The 12925-nt window shown below is 39.6% G+C and overlaps 1 protein-coding gene across 2 annotated transcripts in view; it reads left to right on the top strand.

The window, feature by feature from the left end:
- The window catches only part of rxfp2b (relaxin family peptide receptor 2b), a 112232-nt gene that overhangs the window by 1477 nt on the left and 97830 nt on the right, over positions 1-12925 (top strand). Inside the window, exon 2 of one of the 2 annotated variants that reach the window (XM_060898184.1) lies at positions 12201-12344. In XM_060898184.1, coding sequence (XP_060754167.1) covers positions 12201-12344 — 144 coding nt within the window. The remainder of the gene's footprint in view (positions 1-12200; positions 12345-12925) is intronic. The other variant, XM_060898185.1, reaches the window with a different exon arrangement.

Genomic DNA, 12925 nt, shown 5'->3' on the forward strand with positions numbered 1-12925 from the left:
CGCAGTTATTCAGAGGATGTTAAAACGATTAACGGTATTTATTTATTTCGGCTTAGTTCAGTCGACTCAAAATGCCATAAATAAGGACCTTTATTCCAAAACACTGCATGTGTCTCCAAATTTATTTATATATACAAAAAAAATTGTCACATCATTTTAAGTAGACTTTAAAATGAAGCATAGAGATGTGTATGATCTACTAAATATTTACTAGCCATTATGTGTCTGTAGGGAATGTGACACTCACCAGCCACTTTATTAGGAACACCTATCCACCTGCTGTTTGATGCAGTTCTCTAATCAGCCGATCCCTTGACAGCAGCACAATGCATCAAATCATGCAGATACAAATCAAGAGCTTCAGTTAATGTTCACTTCAAACAAAAGAATGGGAAAAATTGTGATCTCAAATTGTGGCTTTCACTGTGGCATGGGTGTTGGTTTGAGCCAGATGGACTGGTTTGAGTATTTCAGAAACCGCTGATCTCCTGGGGTTTTCACACACAACAGTCTCTAGAGTTTACACAGAATGGTGCGAAAAACAACAACAACAACAACAACAAAACACTAAGTGAGTGGGCGACAGTTCTGTGGATGGAAACAAATGCCTTGTTGATAAGAGAGCTCAGAGGAAATAGCCAGATTGGTTCGAGCTGCCAGGAAGGATATAGTGACTCATAGCAACTCTTTATAACCGTGGTGAGCAGAAAAGCATCTCAGCATGCAACAGCAGAAGACCACATTGGGTTCCACTCCTGCAGCCAAGAACAGGGATCTTAGAATCAAGAACAAGTTCCTATTAAAGTGGCCAGTGAGTGTGTGTGTGTATATATAAATTGTGGTGGAAAAGTGTAATAAAAAAACCTCCAGTCTGTTAAGAAGGAACAAACAGAAATTAATTGATTGAAAAGATTAACTCAGTGTATACACCTTGCAAGGGAGCTTTCTCAAAGAATTTCACCCAGAGAGATATGGCACCCTTGTTTTCCCACACGCATCGTTATATACTTGTAAAAATAATAATAACACAAAAGATATCTTCTTGGTGTCAGGGTGTCCAGCCTCAGCACCCTCTCTATCACAAAACACTGTCTCTGCATGTTCGCATGTTTTCCTAATCAAGAAAATAGAACATAAACGACATTCTTAAACAAGAGACACGGTGTCTGACCTTCCAAATATCTAAGAAAATTATATTCTTCCCCTACACAGTGTCTTTTAAAGCTTACTTTTCGAAAGACCACTAAAAGCATAGGAATAAAGCTAAAAATTTGATTTTCCTCAAAAAATTATATATATATATATATTACACAGCTGCACCAATATGTGCAGTTTATCGTTGAGTGATATACACGCCACCATGTAACGTTCTTTATATTATATGGACACATCCCCCCCCCCCCAAAAAAAGTAAATTAATCAAAAGAATTTTAATTTTGTCTCGGTTCTGACAATGCACATGCAGTCAGCGGGAATACATGAGGAGATGTCGTTAGAGTGAAATATTGGGAAATACGTCACTCAGATCCACAATGTATTTCCTCTGAAAAATGTGGGGTTTTCAACACAAGAAGATAAACTTCATGTCTTCAAGCCATCATGTGATGTTCTTTTAATTATATAGACACACTCACAAACAAAAAAAGTACTCAAATTTATCAAAACAATTAATAAATTTCCTCACAAGCGACATATAGAGATTTATGTAACAGTTTTAGTTCTCCATGTCCTGGATGTGGCTCATATGAAAATAAGCAGTAAAAACAAACACACATCTGGAGCAGTGTGCAGCCATGCTACAGGAGCAGTTGTGGAGCCTTGCTTAAAGCAGGGCGAGGGGAAAGTGCTGTTCATTCACTCCCCACCCACACATTTTCATGTTGGTCCGGAGAATCAAACCAGCAGCCTTTCAGTTCCAAACCCGCTTCTCTCAGCAAACCTGCCTTTAGGCCACAGCCGCCCCAATGATACTGATCGATTCTTTGCCTCTCTAGTTTAGCTGCGATTTATGGCTGCTTTGGAGCGAGTCAGAAATTGTTTAAAAGGAAAATGTGATTTCCAGCTGTAGTAATGTTGAGTTTATTCATCCTGAGGGCTGGTATAATGGGAAACTATTAACACACTGGATTGCTAATTTAGTGCACCAGTCAATATTTATTGGGAAACAAAATCATTGGCAGACGCTAAAATAACATGAGGGTTTGGTTTTTTTTTTAGTACGTGTGTGGGTTTTTTCCCCTTTTTTTTAATTATAAATCCATATATTTGGAATCCCCTTGACCAGTGTAGAGGAATGAGAGAATTTGAGGAAAAAGAGAAATTTGTATTTCTCAATGGAGGACAACACTAACCTTGAGCTTCATTTTGTTCTCAAAATTTCACATAGGACAAAGAATTCTGCTGTGTTTGTGTAAGTTCCAACTCAAATGCATGTATACATAATCCATTGTGTTTGGCACATGAGCCACAGATAATTCACATCTGGCTGCAGCCTGATGTAATTGATTTGAGCTGAAACTACGCGCCTCAAGGTGTTGGACTTTTACATGCAGCATTGGGTGCTCTTGACCATGTTTTTCTACTAAAGCTTTTGGATGTCATGCATGCTTATCTCAAGACTCTTATTCCTGATTCATCTGGTATCACTTAAGGTTTCTTTCTTCATGTCATCTCAGGGAGATTTTCCTTTCTTCTGGTTTACTCATCCAGACTTCTCTTTGTCGATTGTCTTGATAAAAGCACTGTACCAATATCATTAAATTCAAATTAGAATAAAAAAAAAGGATGAGAATCAGGGCACTGGCTGGAGCCTTCAAAAAACCAGAACAACTTTCATCTTTCCCTTCACATGTGGGAGACGGGTGTTGGTTTGCCATTGCAGAGTCGCTTATTTAAAGCTTTTCCAAGAATAGTTGGCAAAAGCTCTTGGAAAAAGAGAGTCGTCAGCAAAAAAAAGAGACTGTCGTCAGTGAAACCTGATGAGAAAGACAATTCTTGATGGTGTATAATTGAGGAGTTGCTAGAAAAGAGTGTCAAATTTGCACATTTATAGCTAGTAAGTGGATACAATTTCTCAGGGTTAGAAGTTATGTGCTTGCAGTGCACCATCTGTAATACTCAAGGTTTCCTTGCCAGCAAGACAACACCATAGGAACAATTTAAAAAGGGACATCTTGTTAGAACGGATTGGATATGTCCCTTTATTTTGTGACATGTCATTTTAAAAAAGGCTGGAGTCATTGTATTAAAGTTGGAAATAACAAGCCCTGGAGATGTAATTTCCAGTAGAGTTTTGTGACGGCCATAATTTAACACATGTAATATATTTCACAGCCTTTATTAGCATTGAAATAGTAAAGCCGTGTGTGGTGTTGCTGAGCTCTGCAGGGTAGTGGATCTTCCTGAATGGCATTGATGTAGAGCAGGCATTCTCAAAAAATTTTGGTCACGGATGTCATTTTAATTAAGGACTTAAAATTCTTGAGACCCCTCCAAAAAATATAAATCATAATCCTCGGTAAAAAAAGCAAACAAAAAAACCCCAACAGTCGTCATTATTTAATTAAAGCAACACTAGGAATTAATTTTACCGTAAATTAACAGTTTCAAAATCATTTTGATGGTACATTGACTTGTATTAGGGAGAATAGCTTGTCTTCCATTCCATATCCACACTCAGTTTGGCAGTTATAGCTCTGCATAACTCTGACAGCGTGTCCCTGAGACCTCTCACGAGAGCTACATAATGCGTTACAGCATCATGAGAACTGTGTAATGCAGTGAAAACATCATCATGTTTAATGGTACAGTGGGAACTCTGAAACACTTTATGGCACTCCGGCCAGCTTCCACAAATCAGCCAGCAACACCACCTATAAATATTAGCTAAATCGGTCTTCTCAGTACGGACATCATGGCAATTGAGGTGAAAAGACCAAAGAAGATGCTGTCAGAGAAAGCCAGGAAGAGACTGAATAGCTGTTCTTTGTCCATTAGCATCCCCCAGCATTAGATAGTAGATGTCAGTGTTAGTATGGTTCTGGTTATGTTAGCTTAGCTTAGCATACACATTAATAAATTTAATGTGCCGTTTAGATTGTGGGCATACACCGCCACATATAACATGAATATTGTATGTTTCAAGCTCAAAACAATGACCTTACCTGCAAGGCCTATGTGCTGCCAGAGTCACTTGTAAAAGGACACTCTGATTCATCTCAGAGTGCATTGGACACTGGGGTTTGGTTTAAACTGGGCTTAATACAAATGAGTTTTAAATAGGCATATTTAACAGTTATTCCACGAAATCGAGTCGTACATGAGCTGATAGCTGATGAGGCGCGTAGCACCAAGTTGGCTATAAGCCATTTACGATGAGATTGAGTGGAATAACTGTTTTATTCTATCCACATTCACCAGACTTTGAGAAACAGAACATTTTTATTTTTATTTGTTGCAAATTCGATAAATAAAAACTTACAAAACGTCCGACAAAATCATTTCCGCTTAGAATGTAAAAAAACTGGTGAAATGACAGTAGCAATTTGTGAAAAATGCAATAATAATTCTTGAAAAATAAAAAAAGAAATGTTCTTACAATCAAATACTTTCCATATTTTGTTGCTTTTTTGTATTTTTTTGGGTTTTCTTCTTTATGGTTTTCAGCTGGTAGCAAACCAACTTAAAGGTGCATTACCGCCACCGACTGGGCTGGAGTGTGGAACAGGAGATACTGGGGGGGACAAAAAAAAAAAAAAATCCTATATTCTTTAATATTCTTACATTTCTGTTTCTTTTAAATACTTGATATAAATTTTTGGGGTTTTGTTTTCAAGTAGAGGTTTTATTTTGTCCTCAGTTGGTTCAGCAACACACTCTGCCATTTTGTTTTTCTCTACTCAGGGTATATGAGCTGATATCCTAGTACTAGAGTAGCCAATCAGAGCACGTGATTGCTTATATCCAGTGAATGTGGATAGAATAAAATGATATATCAGGCGGTGATAAATCATGAGACAAATTTATGACCTTTGAAATCAATTAACTAAAAAAAAAAAATCATGATTATTACCAGGCTGCATTATCTCTTCGTCTTTCCTAGCTGTAATTTCATTGTTAAGGCAACAGAGGGTGCATGTGACTTCACCAGAGGCAGAAGTAACACAGTGCTAATGCTGTGAAAATATGCATACACACACACAAACAAACAGATGTAAAATAGGAAAGAGCTGTTGTGTGATTGATTGTCCAAACAGATTTAACAAGAAACCAGTGCTCTCATTTTACAGACTGCCGAAAGCTAAAGAAAAGAGAAGCAAATTGAGGTAGTACAAATGTTCAGAAAGGTTTATGAAGAAAAGGTCTGTTTGTGATGAACTTTTTTCATTTATAATAAAAGGAATATTTTAATTAACAGGCTGCTATATTTTACTGGAACCTTCTCCAATGTGGATAAATTACTAATGGTTATTCAGAAAAAAACAATTAAAAAATTAACAAAGGGAATATTTAAGTTAGCCCTGTGATGACCTGGCGACTTGTCCAGGGTGTACCCCGCCTTTCGCCCATAGTCATCTGGGATAGGCTCCAGCTTGCCTGCGACCCTGTAGAACAGGATAAAGCTGCTAGAGATAATGAGATGAGAATGAGATTTATTTTTAAAAAATACTGTGAGAAAATTGAATCATGAACCCAATATCGTGAATCAGATCAAAAGGTTGAAATGAATGAATCATTCTATACCGAGTTTTACATTTTATTTTTAAACTCATCTCATCTCATTATCTCTAGCCGCTTTATCCTGTCCTACAGGGTCGCAGGCAAGCTGGAGCCTATCCCAGCTGACTACGGGCGAAAGGCGGGGTACACCCTGGACAAGTCGCCAGGTCATCACAGGGCTGACACATAGACACAGACAACCATTCACACTCACACCTACGGTCAATTTAGAGTCACCAGTTAACCTAACCTGCATGTCTTTGGACTGTGGGGGAAACCGGAGCACCCGGAGGAAACCCACGCGGACACGGGGAGAACATGCAAACTCCACACAGAAAGGCCCTCGCCGGCCCCGGGGCTCGAACCCAGGACCTTCTTGCTGTGAGGCGACAGCGCTAACCACTACACCACCGTGCCACCCTATTTTTAAACTATCCCATCAATCAATTTTATGTGCAAGGAATCTACATCATGGTTAGTAACAAAAAAATAATAATAATAAAAAAAAACCCTCCTCAAGTGACCCGATATGCTCTTTGCAATTATGGTATGGCGTTAGTTCAAAAATTCTCCCTCAAATGTAATCTGTCTCCACGAACATGGAAAGAAATGTTTTTTTACTACATTTCATCTTTGAAAGAAACTAAGGTCAGACATCAATGGCAACTTGAGGGATTTTTTTAAAAACTTCCTGTCATTAAGGCTACCATTTATGCACTTTTGCATGAAATCAAGAACTCCCCAGAAAGGAGTTTCTTCACTGCCACAGTGCATTCATTTGTTATATTTGGCTGAATTAGTCAGGTCATCCAGTTTAGCTAGTGTTTCCCAATCTGGTCCTCGAGGACACTTGAGACAGCCCATATTTGGGGAAATACTGAGCTAAATGGTATCAATATCCGAAGGACTAGGCAGAGGCAGAGAGTGTGACTTATGAAGAGGAATGATGAGAAAGTCCGTGTTGACTGGCTTCAAGCTAATTGGTGGCTCTAAACTGACTGTAGGTGTGAATGTGAGTGTGAATGGTTGTGTGTCTCTATGTGTCAGCCCTGTGATGACCTGGCGACTTGTCCAGGGTGTACCCTGTCTCTCACCCATAGTCAGCTGGGATAGGCTCCAGCTTGCCTGCGACCCTGTACAGGATAAGTGGCTACAGATAATGGATGGATGGTTTTAGTCCTTTTGCAAGTGAAATTTATGAATTTGTACCTGTATAAACAATATTATTTGTGGCACTTTTTATGATACAGCTGGTCTCAGTGCAGCTTTATAGCCCAGGTGTACCCAGATATTCGACGTCTAAAGTCTGGCGCACACGGGCAATTTTCCGTCACTTGGTCATGCAACTTTTTGATGCAAGCGAAAAATTGCTTTGTGTGTGGATATTTGCAACCATGTTTTTTTTTGTTGTTGTTGCTTGCGACAGATCGCAGGTACCAAATATACTTGATATTCTGCGACAAAAAAAATCGCCAGTTGTTCACTTGTTGCAGAGATATCAACGCATGTGCATATCTGTGCAGTAATGAAGTGATCACCTCCAAAGGCTAAGCTAATCCCCACTCACAAAGTAGTCATATGATTTCCATGTGATTTGCATCCCCCTCCCTAAATCACCCACTGTTTGCAGATAACACGCACACACAGCTACCCAAGAGGGGAAACTTGCGTCCAAAAATCGCAATACGCTTGCAACGAGAAGTCGCTCATGTGTGCCGGGCTTAAGAGATGAACCTACAATCCAAGACGATTACAGTGTCAAACTTGACTGTCTCCTGGGGGCTAAACCAAAATCGCAACATATTGCTGAAGTGGAGGATATAGTGGTAAATGCCATTCAATAAGTACTCAAGGAGGCTATGCCGTCCAAAAAAAATTGTGACAAAGTAAAAAAAAAAAAAAAAAAAGGACAAACCAAGTGTATCAAGAACTAATCCAACAACATCATATGGATCAAGAGCTGATAAAAAGAAAGTCATTGGCTCATGACAAAGCCACATACGAAGTTAAAAAACTGCCTACTTCCAAATTAAGGCAGACTAACTGAACTTTGCAAGTCAGCCGTGTGATGCTGAAGAAGAATTCAGATTGATGAAACAGCACACATCACTGCCATGAATAAACACACCATTGATTCCACCTGGAAAGTTCGAGGAACATTTCTCCAAACGCTTTGGTGCTTGTACATACGAGCCACAGCTAGAACTTGAAAATACAGAGATCTGTCAATATATATTACTACCAGATGATCTACCAACCATCAGCACTATGATCTCCGATTGTACTGGAGTTGAGGGCGGCATGAAAAGGCTTAAGAACAGCAAATGCCAAGGCACTTGGCCAAGGCACTGATAAGATATATAGAGAGCAACTGAAATACTCAAAGTTGACAGGGCTGCTGAAATATACAGGGTGTTTCAAAAAAATGTATATTGTTTGAGATGTAAATATCCCAGAAACTACATAGTCCAGGCAAATGAAACTGAACAGGCTTAATGTTGAGCAATATCAGATTTATTCCTCAAAATTTGAATGAGAAATTCAAAAGATAGGTGGATTCCATGAACAATTTCACAAATTTTCTTTTTTTTAAAGATATTTTTTGGGCTTTTTCACCTTTATTGGATAGGACAGTGTAGAGACAGGAAATGAGCAGGAAATGACCTCAGGTCGGAATCGAACCCGGGATTTATGGTATGGCGCCTTATCCACCTGAGCCACGACGCCCCCTTGATTTCACAAATTTTCAATATTCACGAACCCGCTTGCTCGACCGTCTCTTCTGATGCCGGTGGTCATCCAGATCCTTTTGCCCTGCTGTACACACAGATAGCCTTCCTCTTTGAACTTTTTGTGCTGTGTCCAAATCTGCATTATAATTGGTGGATTTTTAGAGGATTCTCTCATAAACGCACCCTGCACAGTCTTGTTCGACTGTGTTCGAGTGTACTCTAACACACAAAACGCCTTTTCTTTTCCAGTGAATAACATTTCTATATCTAAAAAGATAAAAACAAAAAACATTGAACATAAAATTTTGATCTGTTTCCACGCATGCTGTTAAAATTTGAGGTCAATTGAACAAGAACTGGCAACTTTATTAGATTGTGAAATGATATCAGAGTTTTTGAAACACCCTGTACATCTCAAATAACATCAATTTTTTTTTAAACACCCTGTATAATGGGTCCCATTACATAATAATGGGGGCCCATAACATAATAATGAGACCCATAACATAATAATGGGGGCAGCCATGGCTTGAAGGTTAGAGAAGCAGCCTTGGGCCCAAAGGGTCACTGATTCAATTCCCGGGACTGGCAGGACAAATGTGAGTTGAGTTAAGTGAATGAGCGGCACTTTCTCTGCCCTCTGTTTCATGGCTGAAGTGCCCTTGGGCAAGGAACCTAACCCCCAACTACTCCCTGGGCAAGAATATAGCTGCCCACTGTTCTGGGTATGTGTGTGTGTGCTCATTGCTCGCTTGTGTGTGCATGTGTGTTCACTACTTCTGATGGGTTAAATGCAGAGGAGGAATTTCACTGTGCTTGAGTGTTTGCTTTATGTACATCTGCATTTATCCCAACAAGCCTGGGTTTTAACATTTACAGATAAGGGGTTTTTTTTGTTGGGGTTTTTTTTGTTTGTTTTTTGGATAGTGAGTGCTTTGGCAGCAAAGTGTTTCTCAATCTTCTGCCAAAAACATTCCCACTGAACCAGAATTTGATGCAAAATGAAAATGCTTAGCGTTCCCACCTGGACTGCCGTGAACTTCAAGTGGTTCGATCAATATGCAGTAGAAAGTGAATTTGAATGGAATGCTGAGAATTAAACACTGTTGACAGAAAACAACTTACTGTACATATCTTCTTTGTCGTGTTGTATTTGTGTTACTTGCATTGTGTTACACATTCTTTATATTGTACTTGGTTTCTCTTACCTGTGTCGCTGTGGAAGTGTCTTTTGTCAAACCCTTTGCTGCTGTTATGTATGGAATAAAGTACAATGGTGTATGCTATCATAGGAAAATAATCAGCGACAGGGTGGTATAGAGAAATTTATTATTATTATTATTATTATTATTATTATTATTATTATTATTATTTAAATGTTACTAGACAGTGGTCCAGATGCTTATATTTTTTCTCCAGATCATTAGTAGATCACCAAAGTCCATGAGTAGGATTCCAAGAGAGTATAATTTGCCCTGTTGTCTAGAACAAAGGATTTGTTTCTATCAAAAACATATCCTCAGGGTTTAGGGCACTAGGTCAGGGACTAAAGAATACTATTGAGCTAAAACTCTGTTAAAGGAGGTTAGTACAGCATGAAAAGTAAACAGATAGGTCAATTCAAGTGTGTGGTGAAGAAGTAGGTTGTTTAATTGAGAAGTATTTTTGTTATATTTCTTAAAATTCTCTTTACATCCTGACAGTAATGAATAAATCAAATGCTCTGACAATAAGTAAGTAAGTAAGTAAGTCTGTGGCAGGGCTGTAAAAACTCATCTGGCCTACCTGTCTGTCTACCTAATTACCTGCCTACTTCTACACACTCTGTCCACGCACTTATTCCCTGTGTCGAAAGTTGCTCACTCATTCACTACTCATACTCCCTATATAGGGAATTACTATATAGAGGACTATATAGTGAGCTCATTGGTAAAATTCATTCTCATCTCATTATCTCTAGCCGCTTTATCCTGTTCTACAGGGTCGCAGGCAAGCTGGAGCCTATCCCAGCTGACTACGGGCGAAAGGCGGGGTACACCCTGGACAAGTCGCCAGGTCATCACAGGGCTGACACATAGACACAGACAACCATTCACACTCACATTCACACCTACGGTCAATTTAGAGTCACCAGTTAACCTAACCTGCATGCCTTTGGACTGTGGGGGAAACCGGAGCACCCGGAGGAAACCCACGCAGACACGGGGAGAACATACAAACTCCGCACAGAAAGGCCCTCGCCGGCCACGGGGCTCGAACCCGGACCTTCTTGCCGTGAGGCGACAGCGCTAACCACTACACCACCGTGCCACCCTCACTGGTAAAAAAAAAAAAAAAAAAAAAACACTTTCGGACACTAGTCCGTCACGCTGGTATTTATGTCATTACTGTCGCACAATTAAAACATGCCAGATCAGTCGGCTGGTGGGTTTGCAAAATAATAAATACATGCATGTATTTTTGTGATAAATACATATTATACTGAGCACATTTCCCACATTAATCAATGCAAAGTACCTGCATCTTTCAGGTTTTTTTTAAATCAAGGCTGAATACTTTCTTCTTTGCTGCTGCCTTTTATTAATCAAATTTGAGACTTTTAATTTGATTTCTTTCAGCACGACCACAGTGCATGATGGGATATATTGCTTTAGTTAGTGACCATCGTTGTACACTGCTTTTCGTGATACATTGTGGGATACTTTGAGTGCACTATATAGGGTGTAAATAATCCTCACTATCGTTTCGGACAGCACTACAAAATGGTGTCCCCTCTATATAGTGCCCTATATAGTGAGTAGGGAGCGATTTCAGACACAGGGGTTGTGTGACCAGAGACTTCTACAAGGCTAGGCAGACATATTACTGACAGCTACAAGTACTTACAATAGCCATGTTTGTTGTTGAAATTCATTATGTTAAAGTTAGGTGTTTTCTTACATATGAATGAGACATAAAGACGCCGGAAATGACAACATTGTGCTACACTCCTTTCCCCAATGCTCGCTCTCTCTCTCTCTCTCATGAGCTCATCCTCCAGCAGTAATCAGGCAGTGCGCGTTCATGTGTTCTGGAGGAGTAGCTTTAGAAGGAGTGCTGAATGGAGGGGGTGAGATTTTTTTCAGTAGGATACTTTCCTGGGAAAAGCCATGGCCTAATTGTTAGAGAAGAAGTTTTAGGACCAAAAGGTCGCTAGTTCAATTCCCTGGATCAGCAGGAATAGCTGAAGTGCTCTTGAGCAAGGCACCTGGTCCCTAAGTTGCTCTGGGTATGTTGTATGTCGCTCTGGATAAGAGTAATGTCAAAATCTAGCTTACTCTTGCTGGTTTATCCAAAATTTCCTACAAGCAGCTGAATGTGCTTCAGGCAGAGCTCTAATTACCAAGTTATATCTACATGACCGAACTGAAGCCTACGATTTATTAGCATCATAACAATTAGAGACAGGGAGGAAAAGGAAATTCATCACCCAGACAACAAATGCATGACAAATTATCCTCTCTAAGACGGCCGGTAATGAGCTGCTATGGGGAAAAATTTGATGTGGACAGGTCCATCTGCTGTGAGAAGCTCGGATACCATATTTTGTAGCTACATGTCTATCAAAATGCCAAATTAATGCAAGCTTAATTAAAGAATATTTTATATGCAAATGAGCCCAGTTTTGATTATGCAGTTGCTGAATCTTAAGTGCCATTGTAAATGTGCATGTGAATGAGCAAGTGTGTGTGTGTGTGTGTTTCTTGGCAGCAGGGCTTGGAAGCACATGGTCAGCATCCGAGATCTGCCCACTCGGGCAATTTCCATGTGGAAATGTGAGTTTGTGTCTGCCTCAGGTGCTGCATTGTAATGGCCAAGAGGACTGTCCTAATGGAGCCGACGAGGAGCACTGTGGTCAGTGGTTTGTCACATATAAAAAAAATAAAGGGGGGAAAAAACCCATACATTTCACTTGATCGATATTTTTTCTTTTTAGTTCATAATGAAAAATGAGTGAATGCTATGAACTTGGACCAGATAGGAATTGATTTTTTTTTTTTTGCTAAAATTCCCTTATAATGGAAGTCGAAGGGCAGTTGTTCACCACAAGAAAGATTAAAGCAAAATATGTCTTTCTGTAAATCTTTCATGATTGACTGACTGATTGATTGCTAAGCTCTAGTCCATTTCAAAACCTTTCTGTTTCATGAACACTTCTTCACCAATGCATAAACTCACCACTCTTTAGCACTTTTTTCCTGACCTTGAGTTTGAGAAAGGCATTATATAAATGTAACTTATTATTATTTATTATAAAACTGTCCATGCCTGCTACTGAACTGACATTGCACCTTTCAGATGGTGAGCCAACTAAATGTGCCCATGTCACTGAGCTCTACTTGGTTACATAGGTGGCTGGTCACCAGACACTTGCCTCTAGATGTCACCCCTAGGCCAGTGGTGGGTCCCAGTAACCCTTATCTGAGCAGTGTACC

This window comes from Neoarius graeffei, chromosome 17, assembly GCF_027579695.1.
Source record: "Neoarius graeffei isolate fNeoGra1 chromosome 17, fNeoGra1.pri, whole genome shotgun sequence".
NCBI classification, from domain to species: domain Eukaryota; kingdom Metazoa; phylum Chordata; class Actinopteri; order Siluriformes; family Ariidae; genus Neoarius; species Neoarius graeffei.